Source organism: Amphiprion ocellaris, chromosome 8 (genome assembly GCF_022539595.1).
Source record: "Amphiprion ocellaris isolate individual 3 ecotype Okinawa chromosome 8, ASM2253959v1, whole genome shotgun sequence".
Classification (NCBI taxonomy): domain Eukaryota; kingdom Metazoa; phylum Chordata; class Actinopteri; family Pomacentridae; genus Amphiprion; species Amphiprion ocellaris.
In genome coordinates, this window is record NC_072773.1 from 36,008,000 (window position 1) to 36,027,083 (window position 19,084).

General features: G+C 40.0%; 1 protein-coding gene across 2 annotated transcripts in view; it reads right to left on the minus strand.

Annotated features, from left to right (window-relative positions):
- Nucleotides 1-593: 593 nt before the first annotated feature.
- LOC111568973 (probable G-protein coupled receptor 153) overlaps nucleotides 594-19,084 on the minus strand; it is a 39,362-nt gene continuing 20,871 nt past the window's right edge. Inside the window, exons 3-7 of one of the 2 annotated variants that reach the window (XM_023270880.3) lie at nucleotides 15,882-16,311; nucleotides 8,939-9,128; nucleotides 6,963-6,992; nucleotides 4,647-4,666; nucleotides 594-3,635 (exon numbers count right to left, since the gene is read on the minus strand). In XM_023270880.3, the coding sequence (XP_023126648.1) occupies nucleotides 2,787-3,635; nucleotides 4,647-4,666; nucleotides 6,963-6,992; nucleotides 8,939-9,128; nucleotides 15,882-16,311 (1,519 nt within the window). In that variant the 3' untranslated portion in view covers nucleotides 594-2,786. Of the gene's footprint in view, nucleotides 3,636-4,646; nucleotides 4,667-6,232; nucleotides 6,418-6,962; nucleotides 6,993-8,938; nucleotides 9,129-15,881; nucleotides 16,312-19,084 lie in introns of both variants that reach the window. The other variant, XM_023270879.3, reaches the window with a different exon arrangement.

Genomic DNA, 19,084 nt, shown 5'->3' on the forward strand with positions numbered 1-19,084 from the left:
TCCTATAAAAACAGGTGAGCATGATGCAAACAGAAGAATAGAGGGATTGCGAAGTGGTGACAAACGGTATTTTTACATAAAAACTGAAATAAGGTTGAATTAACCCAAGTTTTAAAGGAAAACAATTTAAAAAGATAGCTTCATTATAGAGTTTTCAATCAAGATTTCAATTAAATTTTTATTTCATGTCCCTTTCCTAGGAAAAACGAAAGAGCATGATGCAAACAGAAGAAGACAGGTGGCAAAATGCATTTGTACACAAATTTGAAGTTTCCATTAAGTGACATTTTAAAGGAAAAAGGAAGAAAAAACTGTAGCTCCATTAAATAGTGATTTCAAACAAGATTTATGTTTTTTATCCCTTGCAAAAATGATGCAGACTCATCAATCCTACCTCACATCACTCTGCAAAACAACAAACCTTGTTTTCCACCTGGGACCTGCTGGACTTCAGGTTTCTGCTGCCCTGGAGACAAAAAGAAGAAAATCAATGCTTGCAACACCTGAAAAAACAAAACGAGCATGAATGAAGCATGTAACAGTAAGAAAGAAAGTGCATCTGCTGCAGAATTCTACAAACACACTCTGAAGCATCAGCTTGTGAATTTAATCAGTCTTATCTTCTTTTTTTTTTAACAAAGTCATCATCTGAACAAGAAAATCATAACATTGAACATCATTCATATTTGAGTCATAAATCTTTGAATATGTTACAAAATTATATTTTTAATATTGTAAACACAACAAAATCCCAAACAATCTATGACACATAGCAAAAGTCTGACAGGGGAACGTGGTGTTATGTTTCCAAAGAAAGTTCCTGCTAACTGAATAGTGAGAGGTGCACTGATACATGAGAGTTAAATGAAACACTGAAACGACGGCGGATGATTCAAAACATATATGCAAAAACACGTGCAACTTTATTACTTGGATGGTAATAGATAAAAAATAAAGTTTCACAGCTAATAAGGCTGTCAAAGGGGATGTTTCCATCTCGTATTGTCCTCATGCTCGAATTTCCTCCAATACATTCACATTAGCAGCTACTGTCTGCTACCTGCTACTTTATTTCAGTCAGTGAAGCGTTTTCACTCCTGTTTACAAATGATCACTTCGGTAAAAATGAGATGTTCTTTAATAATGGAACTGTGGGCTTTGTAAAGTCCAGTCCAGTGTCTATTTTAAACGAGGGTGTGACGTGAGACTGTGTCTAAATGACGGGGCATTTCATCTCCTGGTTTAACTAAAGCAGCTTTTGCTCTTGACCTTTTATTCTTTGACAGGATGTTAGATAACCGTGTAGAAATCTAGAAATCAACCTGAATTTTCCTGCAGCATCCCTCTGGAGACGTTTGCATATAATTTGTGTTACTTGGTGGGGATGGGATTAATCCGATGCTGTTTTTTTTTTTTTTGAAAAAGTAACATCATACAAATAAAACCTCCCAAGATCCTGAACCTCCAGTTGCTCCTGATACTTGTGCCATTGGTGTGAAAAACAGATTGTTTGTTAAGCTTAGCCAAAAATAAAAGGTGCTATACAAGTGTTGACTATTTACCATTGGGCTATTGAGATAACATATCAAATATGTAGTGCTTGTCTTTTGCAGAAGCTAATAATTTACTAGAAGCTATGAATTTGCAGCCTATTTTCTTGTGTCAAAACCAGCATTTAAGTTATGCTACATCACAGCAGAAAGCTAAAGTTTTGGACCAGTTTTGGGTTCCCTCTGAGCTGGTTACTTGAAAAAAATCCTAAATGATGCTTTCTACTGAAACCAGTAAGACATGAGGTCAGATTGAGATGCTCAGTCCATCAGGATAAAGCTCCGTTTGCATATTCGTCTGATGGTCTGTACTGATTGTGGTGAGCAACTGTTGATCCCCAAAGTTAAAACAAATGTTGGAAAACAAGACTTGGGAGGACGTGTTCTAAGCAGTTAAACAGAAACACCAAAACCATGAACCCAATATCCTTCATATATACATGACATGTCAATCTTGTTTTTTAAAAAATGACTTCACATTTTCATTAAGGATTTAGGGGTCGTCACGTTAAATCTCAATATCTCACACAGTAACTGTAAAACTATCAGAGTTTGGGATCATCACTCTCGCTTTACTCCAACATAGGGTGCTCAAAAAAGCTTCTCATGTGTGCCGTGAATAATAATAATGTCAACAGAAAACTTGTACATCATGATCAAAGCAAGATAAATGTGTAAAATGTGTCAAATCCTCAAGTCAAGCTCAAGGTACGTGGGCAGTATTCAGGAAAGTTTGTGTCCATACAACAAAACACAGTCATTACTGGCCAAATAAAGTACAACTGGAGTTCAAGTTTTAAACGTGAAAAAAAAAGAAAAAAGAAAGAGAAACACACCACCCTCACAACTGCCTCTGAAATCTTTGAGCATTTTGTAAGAAACAATATCAAACAACAGAAACAGACTAGGAATGTACCATTTAAAACAGTTTCTTTGTGTCAGTGCTGGGGGGACGGAGGTGTCCTCAGTGGATATTTTGTGATGTGGAAGCTGAGTAACAGAGAAACCCAACCTTTCCACCAGCCTACATACTAAATCAACATAAGGCCCATTCAGAAATAATGTCCAAAGCTCCTAAGGCCCTTTAGCAGAACAGCTGTTTATTGGTGGTAGAGAGTAAAACTGAATAGTGGCACAGGTAGAAAAAAGGCTGATATATTCCAGCATGTCACTTCTCTGTAGCCACTGATGTTCCAGCGGTTTTCACTCCTAATGCTGACATGAATAACGGAAAGTTCAGGTGGTGGAGCCTACAGAATCAGAGTGGAAGGTGATGTATCCCGAGGACGATGCTGAGGGCATGCTTACAAAACTGTTTGTGCTTCCTTTACTCTCAGCCTTGCTCAGGTGCTTCTGGTGCCCCCAGTCGGGTGCAGCTCCGGCTCTGGCACCTCCACCTGTCCTGGGCCTGCAGCCAGAGTGCCCTGAAGTCTGCTGGCTGCGCCCAGGTGATCCTCCTTCCCCCTGCTGCCTCCCGTCTCGAGGACGCTCCCTGCAGCCTTTCCCGGAGCCACAAGCCCCGGGGCTCTTCTTTCCGGCAGGTCTGTCTGGTTTGGGGGAACCCTCGGGCGAGTTTCCCCGACTACCGCCGCTCCTTTTGTGTTCCGAGAGCCGCCTGAGCGCTTGAGGCTCGCGCTCGAAGTCTGTGAGCAGGAAGTGGGGGAGGATGACGGTGTGCTGTTCGTACACGTTGGGGATAAGCGAGATGGTGGACGTGCGCCGCGGGCTCTTCCTGGGGCTCGGCAGCGGCGTCTCGTCTATAAAGTTGATCACCTCGTCGCGGCTGAAGCAGCGCAGTTCGTCCTCGTAGCGCTCGCCGCCGCAGACCACGCGCGGCAGATGCTTGAGGGAGTGCATGCTGTCCTCAGAGCGCCGCCGCTTGCGGTGAGGGTGGTGATGATGGTGGCTCTCCTCGTGGTAGGAGACCAGGCTGCTCCTGCGCCTCTCGTGGCGCGGCAAGGTGGAGCTGTAGTGGGCACTCACTATCATGTCCTCGGTGGAGCCCCATCGGTGCAGGTATGAGGGGATCCGGTCGCTGGTCCACATGTCGGTTTCGTCGTGGGAGTATCTTCTTGTAGGGGGCACCTGGACGCAAGACACAGATCAAAGCCCTCAGTTACAGACATGAGTCCGCCATGAATTCAAACTGAATTCTAGAGCAAAACAGAATCATTCAGTAGGCTGCATGTTGTGTATCATTAACAGAGTTTCAGATTTACCTACACTACCAGATATAAAGAGTGGTACATGTAGGATTCTTGAGTGACAGCACACAGCAGTGACAGCATTAACCGATTAGTGTAAATACAAGGATGCCTCAAAAAGTTCTGTGCCTCACCTGGAAACAAAAGGCCTAACTCCCATTTTGGGGTCTAGCTGTACACTATAAAGTCTTACAACACTGTTCACAAAACCTCAAATGTTTTGGTGTCATTTTCTTTGCAAGGAGAGCAAAGCTTTCAGCTGGAGTGCTACTGCTCCAGGATGATGCAGCCGTCAACACTTATAGAAACCAGACCGTGCCAGGTCAGGTAAATAAGCTATAATCAAAGACAAACTGGAGAGGAAACTTTGAGCTGCAGCACTGTTGCTCCAGGGTATTGCATCCTTTCACAGAGCACTTTATTTATCCAACCTGGCACCATCTGACTTCTGCAGGTGAGACGGTGCCACCTGTGCTGTGTGGACGGATGTATTGTTCTGGAACACCTCAAAGCTTTGCTCTCTGCTTTTCTTCAATTGCCTCAAACAAAATTTTTGTGGACAGTGATATGGGGCTTTATAGTAAATGAGAGTTATGCTCCTTGCGTCTGACGCCAAGAACTTCTTAAAGTATAATTCATAGAAAGAATACTTTTGGTGGCCTGATTCAACCATTTTTTTTTGCTTGAAATCCCACATGTAGCACATAAAAGCTGTCTGTATAAGATTTTGAGTTGCTTTTAACTTTAATTTGTAAATTAATCCCTCAAGAAATGCACGAACTTTAAAAAAAAAACAAAAAACTCTTTAACAAATATCAACAGCAGTATTCACCTCCTTTATCTAGAGAGGAAAACTGTAAGAGGTAGATAATTCCCTACATGTTATACTCACATTCCATTCTGTTCTGACAACTATGCAAGAGAGAGAGGGTTTGGTAAGGTGACGTCAAGAGTCTCAAGATTGATATCAGCCTGCCCCCCTGTGGTGGCTTTTAGTAAATGCAGGAGAAATCAAACAGCAGACGATACAGTAGCATTGGATGTGTTAGGAGAGAACAGCAGAGGGCAGCACAAGCATTAGAATGACTTTAGATGCAGGACAGACTTGGAAGGATGGACAGAGAGCGAGAGAGCCAACAAGCCAATAAAGCCAAAGTGACTTTATTCTGTAATCAAAACCACTTGAGAGGTGCCGCGGCAGTTCTCAAATGTAGGTGTTACTTGATTGTGATTTGGAGGGTTTTTGTTGCTTCGTGATCTACTTTGAGGGCCTTTGAGAGCAACAGAAATAAAGTGACTGTACCACAGTTCAGTCGTCCTGTAACTGAAATCAAAAATGCACTTTATTCGTTTCACAGTCACACACGTACGGCAAGGAACGACACAGCTAGACACTTCCTCATTAGAAAACAAATTTACCGAAATATGAAAAGGAATATCTGACACAAGAACAATGGGTGGAGTAATGATTTGATGCGATGAAGTGACAGCTACTGTAAACATCTCTGTTTCAAGACTTCTTAGAAAGTCAGATTGGATTGAAATTTAACTCCATAGGAGCACTGATATGTCCATTATAATGCTGGACCGATTTAAATTATTTTATTTTCAACAAATACAACAGCTGGGGCTTCAGGTTGCCCCATTTCAACTGTTTTAATACAAAGATGACACAGTGTTAAGATGCTTTGTTAAGGTTAATATTATGTGGGCTGCATTAGCTGATTCTAAAGGTACATTTTCTCACCACAGTCTTCCAGGCCAAGTCTAGTAGTTCATAATCACGTCTACTTTTATCAGTTATTCTGATCAATATCGAGCCAATTATCTCATACTGGAACACAATGTAGTCAGTATTAGAATCAAAACCAAACACAAAGTTTTGTTGAATTGTCCTAGAAGGCTGCATGTTAGCACAAGCTTAGTTTGTTAATGCAGGCTGGGAATGAGCATTTCAATGTTCTGCATCTGACTGGGATGGATGCTGGAGCCAATGGACACAATGCTTTTGGGTAGAACATGAGTAGATGTTTATAGTGTTTTCCTGAAGCCTTGAGGGATTCCTGAAATGCAGAAGGTAAGTCAGTTACTAAACTCTTACCCTCTTACAAAATCAAAATGTAAAATGTGAACTGCTTGCAGGTCCATGGTTAGGACGCACTACTGGATAAATGAAACAAGTCTAATGTGTTGATGGGACTGCTGATGGTCATATTTACCAAACATTAGTCAGCCAGAGTGTATTTTTGATTCACGTAAAAAAAAATTTTTTAAAAAGGGCAAAAAAAACAAAGAAAGAGAAAAATCTGTGGCATTTCTGGGAGAGATAGCATCATCAAATGTCTAATGGTTCCAGAAAATTCAATCAAGATGTTGGAAAGGCTCACAAGGCCATTGCACCATGCACATTAAGCAATGAAGTAAAAATAGTTCAACTGATGAAGTAAAAGAAATGAAGAAAATCAATAAAAAATATACCTGCAAATACTGCATTTTATCTTCCTGTTGTTCCCTCAATGGATAACCTTGCAGAACCCCCCTTTCTAAGGTTGAGAACTCATACTTGGCATTACGGTCTATCGTCACGATTTCAGGCGCCGAGCTATAGTCATATGGTCTGTCATATATTAAGTCGGCATGAATTCCTCCATCTTGGCTGTTTTCTGCAAAGTGCAGAAAAGCACGAGCGTCAGGATTAGAGAACAACGGACTCAATACACAAGACAGACAGACAGACAGACGAATAGATAAGAGAGACAAGTTCAATTTGTTCTCTGATTTGGTGACTTTCCTACCGGTTTGTTCAGGAATATCAGGTTTAGATTTTTTTTTTTTTAAAAAGAGAAAAAACCGCAGCAAATTACCAAGAATTTCATGTAAATGTTTAGTAAGGGGGTGAAAAGGCCCCTGGTTAGATCTGAATTTAGTAACAATGCCAAATAGTTGCATTTAACATCTTTACAGGGCAACAACAATATCATACACACAATGTCACATGTTTTTAGTGTATAAATACCCATCTACCAAGTATATTTTCCCAATTACTGCATTTATGTTCATTACAGATCAATTGGAAGAGGGTGTAAAATGCTGGTCTTGAGGAAAATGTTGGCCAAAAGGATGAAAGATGGAAGTAGCTATTCGCACAGGCAGCTCGGCATGCAAGTCAGTAGCTTAGGAAAAAACAGGAAACAATCCTTATACATACAACTGTGATGACTTATACATGGCAAGCCCTCTGGAAAAAAAGCAGAGAACTGGCAGTGTTAATTATCACACAGAATATGGACTGCCTTGTGTTGTTTTAATGGTTTCCTGCTGGACAATGAGCAGTTATGAGGGAGGGTTGTCGAAAAGAGGGAGAGGATCAAAAGGTTCGGAGGGTTAGAAACAGGAGAGAAGGGGTTCAGATTGGGTTGAGTTTAAACAGAGCCAATAGCAAAAAGAAAAAAGAAAGACAGATTGTTCATTCTGTCATGGGTTTGCATGAGATCGAACCTACCCATGATTATCATGTGACCTAATTTAGGGACCAGATTTTGTTGAAGTGTCTGTGATTCGTTGGTGAAATGTTTTCAGCCCTTTGAAATAAACCTGGATTTCTGTAATCAAAGATGTTCTTTCTCTTATCTATTAGTCAGATATTTACTCGCCTTTAAGTCACTACAATCTGACCAGCAGTTTGTTTGAATCACACAAATAACAAGAAAATAAATAAAACAAAACAAACAAAAAGAAATAAAAGCATACATTCAAATCATTTCATTTTCAGTTTTGTATTCAGGAAAAAAAAACTAAATCTTGTCTGTATCCTTTTGTGACTTGAGGGAAATATGACCATCATAATGACATGAAAGTGCTTTTGAGCTTCACTGCAGTGGTTCCAGTTTTTGCTCTGGATTCTAACAAATAAATGGGAGGCCATTTATTTTATCATACTCTCACGCCGGGGCATTCTAGAGCAAGATTGCCCAGTTTAAATGCATTAGAGTGGAAAAAAGACAAGAGTGCTGCAAAGTAAATATGTCCTTTGTCCAGCAATATTTCAGTTTTTTTCTATGACATCAATCTCATAGCATGGGAGAGCAAAGCATTTTAGAAAGTACACAACATGTAGAACAAAACAGAAGATATATTTTAGTAGAGAGAGTTAAGTTACACAGACACTTGTCACTTCTGTTTCATCTCCTGACAACAAAGGTCACTTGATAGGTCACATGATAACATTTGACCACTGATTTCAGACCAGCAGCTACAACAAAACAACAAATTCACTCTGAACAACCCAAATTAATTGTAATTTTGTGTCTACGAAACATACAAACAGCTGAAATAATGTGGAATATTCATCCAAATAATGTAAAAACAGCAATAAATGATGTACATTTTGTGATCATTTACTTTAATTTTGTTATCAACCATTATTTTGACCCCTGGCCTAAAGATAGTCCAGGATAGAAAGGTGCTCATATTGCCCAAAATAATGATAAATATATTATATGTACTAATTTAAGAACATTTTTAAAGGCTTTATTCTAGCCTATACAGAGTTCTGATGTTCATATGAGTTATTATCATGACTCCTGGATTCCATCTAGTGATTTAATTGAAAAATGCTGTTATGAATTACGTCATGTCTCAGCTGCTAATTTGTAAATTAATTAGATTCTGACAAATTGCAGTGATCGCACCATACGGTTCCTGCAGGACGAGAAGTGGATGTTTCTATTAGGAATTATTCCTTAAAGCAGAGGTGTTTCAGCTGCAAACTAACCTCTGTTCCTTTCCTGCACAATTGCTTCCTAATATTTTGACACTAACTATTTGTCAGAATAAGAAATAAAACTCTTCTGGCCCGTAAATCGTGTTTTTCACTGTAATTCCTACAACATTCTAGAGCTGAACACATGAATCTTTTTTTGAGAATCATGTATGGGGTTTTAAAGCAAATTATCTGTAGTTTCAGTTAAAGACATCTAACAATTTAGAGCTTTGTAAACTGAAAACAGTCTATTTTTAGCCAATTTAGCTTTGGTTAGGTTTAGAGAAAACTCCACTTTTGTACCAATCTACTCTGAGCTGTCATAGGAAACAGGAATGGACATCCATATTCCCATCACCAGGTGAAGAGGAAGGGGGAAAAAAGGAGGCAGGACGGGAGGGAGGCGCCTGACAGCAGCTTACCCTCGTCCACGTCGTCGTTGGACATGATGGCGACGCACTTCTCCCACACCATGCGGATGTCGGCCCGGTAGCGGTCGCATGCCCAGAGGAACATGGGCAGCAGGATGGACTGGGCGATGGAGCACCACAGCACGCACAGAACCATCCAGTTGTAGGAGCGGTCGAACTTCAGACTGGCGAAACTCACCACCTGTGCAGGGTCAGCAAACACCAGCATCTGTTAGAGCTCACAGAAAAGTCTCAGTAAAATCCAGTCCGATCTGACAGATAAGATACAAACTGACGTAACCAGCGGCATCTGATGGTCCTCCGCTGAATGCTTCTGATTGGGGCAGGCGATGATAAGGTAAGTCAAGTGAGTAGGGCGGTGCTCATGATTTTATGTGTGAGGCCAGAGAGACACGAGGCTTCACCGGGGATTTGTGGCAAGATGCCTGTTAGTTTATCTTTTCGGGGTAGTTTCCCTACAAAACTTAAGGTGTGCCTTGTTAATTGCTGTTTTTGAATGTTGCAGTGTGACCACACAGCATTATGGGATGAGGGAGTTCCTGCTGCTACGAGATGCCGGCATAGCAGGTACGTGGTTTTAACCCTCCTGTTGTCCTCATTTACAGGCACCAAAAAATACTGTTTCCTTGTCTGAAAAAAATCCCAAAATTCAGAAAAAAAATTCCCCAAATTTCTGAAAATTTGCAAAACCTTCAGGAAGAAAATTCCAATAATTCCTTAAAAGTTTCCCTTAAAGGTTTTATTTAAAAAAAAAAAAAAAAAAATCTCCCAAATTTGGCAAGCAAATATTTTCAAAAACTGAAGAAAAATCTTCCAAAAAATCCTAAAAATATCTAAAATGATTCCATATATATCAGTAAAACTTCTAATATTTTCTTTAAGAAAATTCACATAAAAATCAACCAAAATCCAGCGAATTTTGCTGGATTTTGGTTGATTTTTTTTGTGAATGTTCTTAAGAAACATTTTTAACATTTCTTTTTTTTCCACCAAAAAAATGTTCAAAAATTTCCCAAAAATGTTGAAAATGTGGACATCAGAAGATTCACTGTGAAAATATATATATTTTTTTCCCACATTTTCAATCTTTAAAACGGGTCAATTTTGACCCTCAGGACGACACGAGGGTTAAAGGATGTTTACTAAAGGCTGTTTTATTCTGCTTTGGGCATGTTTAATCATTCATTTAATCAATAAATTGCATTTTTGTTGTTTGTGCTTTGCAGTGACTGTCCATCGTGGTCTCCTGCTGTCCTTTTTTGGTTTTTGTTTGTTTTAGTTAAAAGACCTGGGGGTGCATCGTGTGAGAGCGGACTAACTCTTTCTATTTTCTTAATTGTTTTGTTTGTTTTACTCACCTCCTTATTGTGAACCACGGTGAGTAATAATCAGCATTGATCCTGGTGGCTTTAGCCGCTTTTCCACTAGCACCTACTCGGCTCGACTCGACTTGGTTTAGGTCATTTTCCATTACAATTGAGAACCATCTCATCGTGGCTGGAATCGTCATAGCACGGCGGCCCTTAACGTCATTTATGTGCGACACAAACGCAACACAACAGTGGAGCTTCGGTTCATCCGGTCTCAGTGATACAAGAGTAGACACGTTCAGATAAACGGCATTGTGATTTTATGATCTTTGCATTGTGAATAATAAACATTGATATTAATCGCCTACATTCCCTGTTGTCCAGTTTGTTTAATGCTTGACCTGTGGCGGCAGGTTTAACACTAATATTTATTTAGCTTTGCTTTCTGGCACCGTTGCTTTCTTGGCTGTTTTCTTTCAAAGTTACTAATAATAAATCTCATCAACGTGGCAGCAAGGACATTAGACTCCCTTTGCAGGATCACCTGAAGCTGTAATTTACTCAAGAAAACAAGGATCGTGAATGAAAGCAGATACATCACTTAGAATGGGTATCATCTTACTCCTGCTCTCAACATAAATACATTTACTCGCAGCATCATCAAACAGCCACCTCAGCAGTCGAGAGACCAAACAAAGTTCTGTGCAATACATTAAAATGATGGCCTGAACCTGCCGCTACATCTCAGGTATCGCATAACTCATCAAAGTCACATGAAAATGAAACAGGAGCTGATGTCATTTACATTCTGAAAACCTTATACAGACAAGACTGCTGTAAAAGTGATTTAAGTTTGGATCCGCATGATAAAATCTGCATCTGATATTCAAGCTAAAGTGCTCCCAGCAAGCACTTTGCACAAATTAGCTGAGTGCCTCCTGTGCATTATCTCTCACATCCAGTGCTGTATATTAGCAGCTGTTATTATGTGCCGGAAAGAGCTGTGGCATTAAGTAACTGTAAAAGCAGCCTATACTGTCAGGACATATACACAGGACAGATATAATGTGCATCATTTGCCACTGACAACACTATAATTCAAAAATTTACGTCACTTTGGATAAAAGCATCTGCTAAATGAAATTGCAGAACTGTAAATGAGCGATTGCCCTTTTTTGTAATGATGTCAGAAGTGCTGCAACTGATTTTTAAAATGGGTTTGTTTGCTTATTTTTGCAAAATAAATAATCATTTACTCTGCAAAGTGTCAAAATAATACTAAATGTGTCAGATTTTTACATTTACACCGACTTACAGTGAAAAAAGAGCAAATTGTGATATTTCTGCTGGATTTAAGTGATTTTCAAAACAACTGGACAGTTCTTTCATATTAGTTGAGTCACTAGATGTTCAATTAGTGGCATTTGTGTGTTGGTCTGTTTGTCAGCAGGATAAGACAAAAACTACGGAGCTAAATGTCATGAAACCTGGTGGAGAGGTGGAACGTGGGCACAGGATGAACCCATTACATTCTGGTGTGGATTCAGACCAGCTTCGTTTAAAATGCTAGTACGATTTGCCTTTCAAAACACTCTTCTAGCTGATTAATAATTTCAGCATTTCAGTATTTGTTCTGCCAAACAAAGAAGCTATAACCAAAGTATGAATAAATAATATCAACTGTGTAACAAAAGCATCCAGTAAATCCTTTAACTCGTGGAAAGGTGACCTTGTTTTGGGCTCAACCCCTTTCGTCAACATGCGTTAGAGCTAATGTTGGTCACCTACCTCGGTGGCCACAGCAGAGCACATTATCCAATCATTAAAACTGACAGGTTCGGTGTCTAATCATCATCTCTAATGCATTGGGCCGAGGCACCGATCACATTGATTAACTCACAGTCATTATCTCCAGTGTAACCTCCTCTGGTCGTACCTTGAACTCGAGTACCGACAATGCAGCAACTTTACTGAGAGACTTGATGAAACTGTGAAGACTCGACCTGGTTTTGACCTCGTTCCCGTACGACACTGACCCAATCTAGAAACTGGCCACAGGCAGAGGAGACGACTAGGAGTTAAACACAGGTTTTCTTTCTGCACTTTACCTCATAATCACAGAGTGCAACATGTTATGATTGGATGGGTTAAAATACTGCTGTGCCTGCTGTATTTTCCACTGTCAGGTGCTTATTTTGTTCTTTAAAAAGCTTATGAGTAAAGGAGTTCTTATTAATGTGAGAGGTAAAGATGTTATTATGAACAGACTATGAATTTTAGGTTCCAAGTACTTCCATCCTCTTTAAATCAAATATACTACACACATTTATTTTAAAGCTGGTTTCCCAGAACATTCAAATAAAAATGATAGGAGCATAAACATATACTTTGAGAAGTAATATATCTCTAATATGTCTCTGGACAACTTGTGTGCACATGTTCATATAGCAAACATTTCATATGGAAAGATATAAAAATCTTTTCATCCTAACATTTAGCTTTTTTATTACTTTCATAATGTCTTAACAGTGGGGATTCTATTCTGTTCTAATCATCTGTTCCCTACAGTTCAAAACAAATATGTACGTTTGTATGTGCCACAGTTTTCCATGCATTTAAATAGCTCATTACATCTGCTCATAAACAGAGCTTTGGTGGTTTCTGTCGCTGCACTTGAAATATTATCTTTTGGCAGAACTATACTTCCCTCTCTGCTTTGCGCTCACATAAAGAAACAGAATGGGATGCTGTAAAAACGTCTACCGCTGTCGCTTCAAATAAACTCTCTCATCAACTTCCAGCAACAAGAAGGGAGTTTTAGCTTTCATCCTGAACCAAAACATCTCAGCACAGAGGCTTGATTCTGCTAAACCATACAAGAGAGGATTTACAAGGGTAGCTGCAAGGAAATATCATTTCTCATATGCATGTTTTAGCTTACTCTGAAAAGCACTAATTCATAAAAACAATTCCCAGTGTCCTTTCTGAACAACAAACAGCAGGTGTTTGTGCCTAAAGACCTGTGAGCTCATAGTAGGGATTTAACAATGGAGCTTTTTTCACATTCATTTTTAGTAGAAAAGTTGTTTTTTTGCCTTTCTGGGAGAAGTGAACTGTGTAGAAGTAGCCAGAGAACAACGGACGAGGGGATGGAAGAGGTGAGACATGCAGCACACACTCCAAAAGTGGACTCATTTGAGGATGGTGCCATTGGTATCAACGCAGAGTAATAAAAAACAGCAATTAAATCATCAGTGATTAAATGAGGCGCCCTTGTTTTGTTTCAGTGGGAAAGGGAAAGTTTGTTATAGCTCAGCTAATGGTGGGCAGAGACTCACAAATAGCTGCAGATTTGGATAATCCCACAGAAAAAACGGTTGCATGGCTTCAAGGCCTAATTGAAGATCACTTTAAAAGCTTGGAAAAAAAAAACCCCTAACATTCTCATAGAAGTATTTTCTCAAGCAGAATTCACACATAAGAATCAGCAGAAAGATTATTCTAGACTTCTATTGCTTACTGGATATTATTGGGACTAAGGGAGTAGAAGCTATTTAAAAATATCACACACCTCTGATTTCCTCCTCACAAGTCTTCCACAATGTCAGAAACAACTATCAACCCTTCAAATAACAACATTAAAGCACATTTCTCCAATGAACATGCACTGAAGAACCTGTTATCTTGCTCTAAAGACTCCCGCAAATAGCAGCGCTTCTTGGATGAGTTACTGTTCAGCTTGCCTCAGGTGTACAACATTAATTAAAAAACGTTTGATTAATGTAGGAAAAAGTTTAACAGCAGGCTTGTACGAATGATAACAACCAAGGCAACGTATTACATATGAAACGATGCTGAGACATTTTGATTCACATAATGTTCTCCTGCCTCCAGTAACAGTGCAATACCATATACAAGTCAACTCTCGTTGAACAAAACATCCACCTCAGTTGCAGTCCAGCCAGCCCAAATATGAGTAGAACGTACTTGGTATGAGAAAAATAAAAACTGTTCAAGCTCGTTTACCTTCAGAATAAAGCTCCACCGAGGTGACTTGCCTTTAAGAGCACACACTGGCTGGTTTGGCTGCATCACAAACAGTCAGCCTTGAGCTTTCTGTAGGCTCTCAAGTCTTCATAGAAAACCAGGGAACTCGCTTGTTAAAAAATAAATGAGAACCTGAGGGTGGAATTTGCAAACCAAATGGCGACACAGTGAAACAGAGCTTCACTCACTGATAAAACATTTCAAGGATCAGTTTCCCCAAAGGTGGTGGAAGGAAGCTACACTCTGTTCTTAAAGCCTGCAGCAGAGGGAACACGATTCCACTGATTACCTGATTTTCTAATTTTGTGAGCCAGCATATCATTCTTTTTATTATTATCCTTCCATTTCCCCAGCATCTCATTCTTCCACTGTCACCCACTATAGACTGCATATATGAAGACAACCCATTTAGCCTGACCTACTTGCAGCCTCCGATGAACAGAAAGTTCATTTAGATCACAAAACCCCACGGTACATATGGTTCTTTTCACCTGAATCTTACAATTCAACCCTGATCAAACCAGTCCACTGTCTCTCTGTCTTCAGTTTTGACCCGATTCAGTTTCCTCACCTTCAGCCAACAGTTTGAGTGGTCAAGAGGTCACAGAAATGGCTTCCATCAGCCTGAACTTACTGTACGTTAATGTGCTGTTTTCTCAGAGTAGAACTTATTTAATCTTAAAACTGACTTGAATTATAATCATTTCATGCATATGAGTACAAAATTGAATTAAATTAGGGTCAATTAGGCCGAAATATGCATGAAACCCTACCAACTCAGACACAACTGATCCAGAAAAAAAACAGCCACATCTAGAGTTTGACTTGTTAGCCAGTATTATCAAGTTCATGGTAACTCTTTTGATTTTCAGTCAGACCTGTGGACTATTTGATATTACTACAAGTAGGGAGAGACCAATTATCAGCCTGGCTCTTTATTGTGACTGATATTATGCATTTTTCCGATTATCGATATCTGTATTTTTATTTAACGAGTATTGATGAATTGAATGCGCTACTTCAGGTCTGCAGCCTCCTCTCTCCGTCTGTTTTCACTCACTCACTGGTCTCAGAAATGTCTCTCAAGCAGAGATTGCAAACACCGAACCACAAACCAGGAAATTAGCGACTCTCACAGTGGCTAAGTCCATACTAACAGCTAGCAGCTAAGTTAGAAGGCAGCAACAAATTAACCTGAAACAGAGTCTAGAAAACAATAATTGATAATGCTCTAAATCAGGACCTTAGTGGGCAATAGAAGTGATAGAACAGAGAAAGATTAAGAAAATACATCAGAACATCAGAGTTAACTGCAGGAGACAAACTGATCAATCTCAGTAAAGAGCGTCCGAATTTAATCACTCCTGTTTCTATTTTACATACTCAATTATAGTCACCCTTTACAATGAAGAAGCCTAGCTATGAATGACAAGTTAACTGCTGTCACTTGTTAAAAAAATGCATCTAATGTTGGTTATCGGCCTGTCTTCATTACCAATAATCAGCATTGGTATCAGGCCGGAAAAACCCATATCGGTTGATGTTTAACTACAAGCCTGTTTTGGCAGTGAACTCACAAGTATGGGGAAGCCAGTCAGGAAGTCGTAGATGAAGACGATGCCGCTGATCAGGTAGGTGATCTGCAGCGACGTCTTGAGAGGCTCCGAACCGTCGATGGATGATCTGCGCTTCCCTTGAGCGTCCTCCACCACTATGGTGGGGACGTTGAACTTGTTCTTGTCAGCGTTGTGGCCCGTCTGAATGGAGAAGGTCTGGAACAGCGCAATGCCGATGCAGATCACACCCATGGCCACGCTGCCGCCGATCAGCAGCAGGAAGCAGACGCCGAAGCCCAGGCCGATCTCCGTCACGATGAACCGACAGTCGGAGGTGTAGAAGCGGTCGATGGTGTCGTGCCATCCCACTGCTGGGAGCGTGGACAGGATGAAGGAGACCATCCAGATCCCCATCACTGTGTGCACCGCCTGCTTCTTGGTGTTACTCAGCCTGGAAGCAGAGGCACAGATTGTTGCATACAGTCAGTTGAGCTGCTGTCGGACCCTCAAGTAAAACAGATTTACAGAATAGATTTCGCTGCTGTGTGGGTCCTATATTTGAAAAAAGTGACCACTAATACTCATAGTTTGTGCTTTCAAGGTGTGATCCATACAATAAGTAAGGTAAGAAGGTCTTAGAGTGTAGTTTTACTTTGATTGATGGTGAAGAAATGTGAAAGGACACAGAAAAATTGTAAAACTAGAAGATAAGCGATGGAAAAATACTGCACATTCCCTAAAATGGCAAAGCTATACCTGGGACATACAAACTGAAAAAATGCATGAGCCCACATGGTCCTCACTTTCCTAAACTGGAGATGAATGTGGGGGGAAATCGACTCTTTGCTGATGGCGAAAGATTGCTTTTCACGTCCCTCGGTCTATTTGTCATCTAGGTCTATTTCAGCACAAAGGGATTTCTATTTCCTCTCATCTCCAAGTAATTGTACAGTTGAGCAATTTGCTGAATGTGTCCTCTGGCGATGTGGCACTTTTCAAGGTTTGCAGCAACAGCACACGTACGTCTAAAAATATGGCAAGTAGCGACTGGTGTTTTTCATTTGCAAAACTTGACGAAGGGCTGCCTGAACATTTGGATGTGAAGCAGTGCTGAGCTGTTCAAAATATCAGCTGTGAATCACACATAAAGAACAATCCTTTTCAGCTTCTAGAATACGTGCACACAGACTATTCAGCCCAGCATTTATAAATTGGCCTCCATCCATTAAACATGGATAAAACAGGGACAATCACACAGAATGCTGCAGTTAATACGTCTTTCCTGCTTCTTTTGTGTTGCAAAAGAATGCTCTGTTAATTCTCTGTTAAGTGTCAGTTGTCCTAGAGCAGTTTTGGCAGCAAACCCAATCTGCTTCCCCCAAGAGAACCAGAGCACATGTCGCCTATCCTCTCCTTCCTCTCATGAAAATCCTCTGGGGGAGGCAAAGGCTAGAAAAAGAATATATGCTTTCACATACAAAACGAGCCAAAATTATTTTAGAAAATATTTGTACCGAGTAAAGCATTAGCTTACACGCAATGATACAATATGAGTAGTACACAGGGGACAGCGGTAGCCTCTATCTTTGCACTATGGCTCTGTGCAAAGACAAGTAGGTCTTGTTGTCACAATGAGTAATAATGCTAGCCTTTCCTGAATGTGCCTGGGGTGCATGGAGAGGTTACGTCACCAAGCTGCATGAATCTATTACCAGGGAGAGAGAATTGCGAGAGGAAAAACTCCTAAGAGATAGCGAGCGCAGGGTGATTAGAACAGCTGCCCAAGTACAAGGTTGGAATTCAGAATTCAGGCCTTCAGTGTATGTTAATGTCAGAGACAAGGCAGCCAAGCTGGCTCAGCAGGGCACATGTGGAGCGATTTAAATGGAAGATGAACACCAATTACACGGTGCATCACCTGGGCTATCACTCCGCCATATTGCTGCTAAAAGTGACTTGAAAACAAGAAGACGAGGCGATGAGGAGAATGTTTCCAGACAGTCGATGAGAGAGAACGTAGTCGGATGAGTGAGGGAACAGACAAGGGAGATAAAAGCATTTGTGTAAAGCCTGATATCACTGTGTGGGCATCAGCCAATAATGGCAGATGCGCGAGCAATATAGATAGCAAGATCGAGCATAGATTTCAAGGGAAGTTTGCATATCTTATTTGAACGTCTGCTTATCTGCGAAATTGGCCAAGCTGACTGGAGGCTGAGCATCTGCAGGCCTGACGCGACGAGAAGAGCAATCGCTCTTTGTTTTTCTGCAGCAGAAGAAGCGTGAAGCAGCAGAACAGCGACTTCACCACATGCACCACGACTCCGGTTTGTCCAACACAACCCACATGCTAGCTTGTATGTGTTCTGCAGACATGAGTGATGATTTCATATGTGTTCAGTATTGCTCTAGAAATGCATTCAACTGCGAATGATTGTTCTTCGCCTGATGGCCAGAAAATGGCGATCTGCATAGCCATAAATAACAGCTGAAATGCACCAAAGCCAAGACCTCTGAGGTGTGTTTCAATATGACATGATCCTGGCCTTCATATTAAAGATTGTATGTAGTCAATATATTCGTCTTTGCAACTATCATTATCATAACATCAGGAATATATTAGAAAAAATATTGGCTGCTTGTTAAAAATCATCAGTGCATGCTATAGTAACCCTCCTGTCATCCTGCAGGTCAAATTGACCCATTTTAAAGATTGAAATGTGAAAAGAAATACATATTTTCACAGTGAAAACTTCCACATTTTCAACATTTTTTGGGAAATTTTTGAACATTTTTTGGTGGAAAAAAGAAATGTTCAAAAAAATGTTTCTTTAAGAACATTCAGAAAAAAAATCAACCAAAATCCAGCGAAATTCACTGGATTTTGGTTGATTTTTATGTGAATGTTCTTAAAGAAAATATTAGAAGTTTTACTGATATACATGGAATCACTTTAAATATTTTTAGGATTTTTTAGGGGAAATTTTTATTCGTTTTTGAAAATATTTACAATTTATATATATTTTTTTAAAATATTTATTTATTGCCAAATTTGGGGATTTTTTTTCTAAATAAAACTTTTAAGGGGAAACTTTTAAGGAATTTTTTCAGACGAGGGAACAATATTTTTTTGGTACGGTAAATGGTAAATGAGGACAACAGGAGGGTTAAAGCAGCACTGGTGCATTTTGTAATACATCTATAGCATCAATATCTTCTCTCAT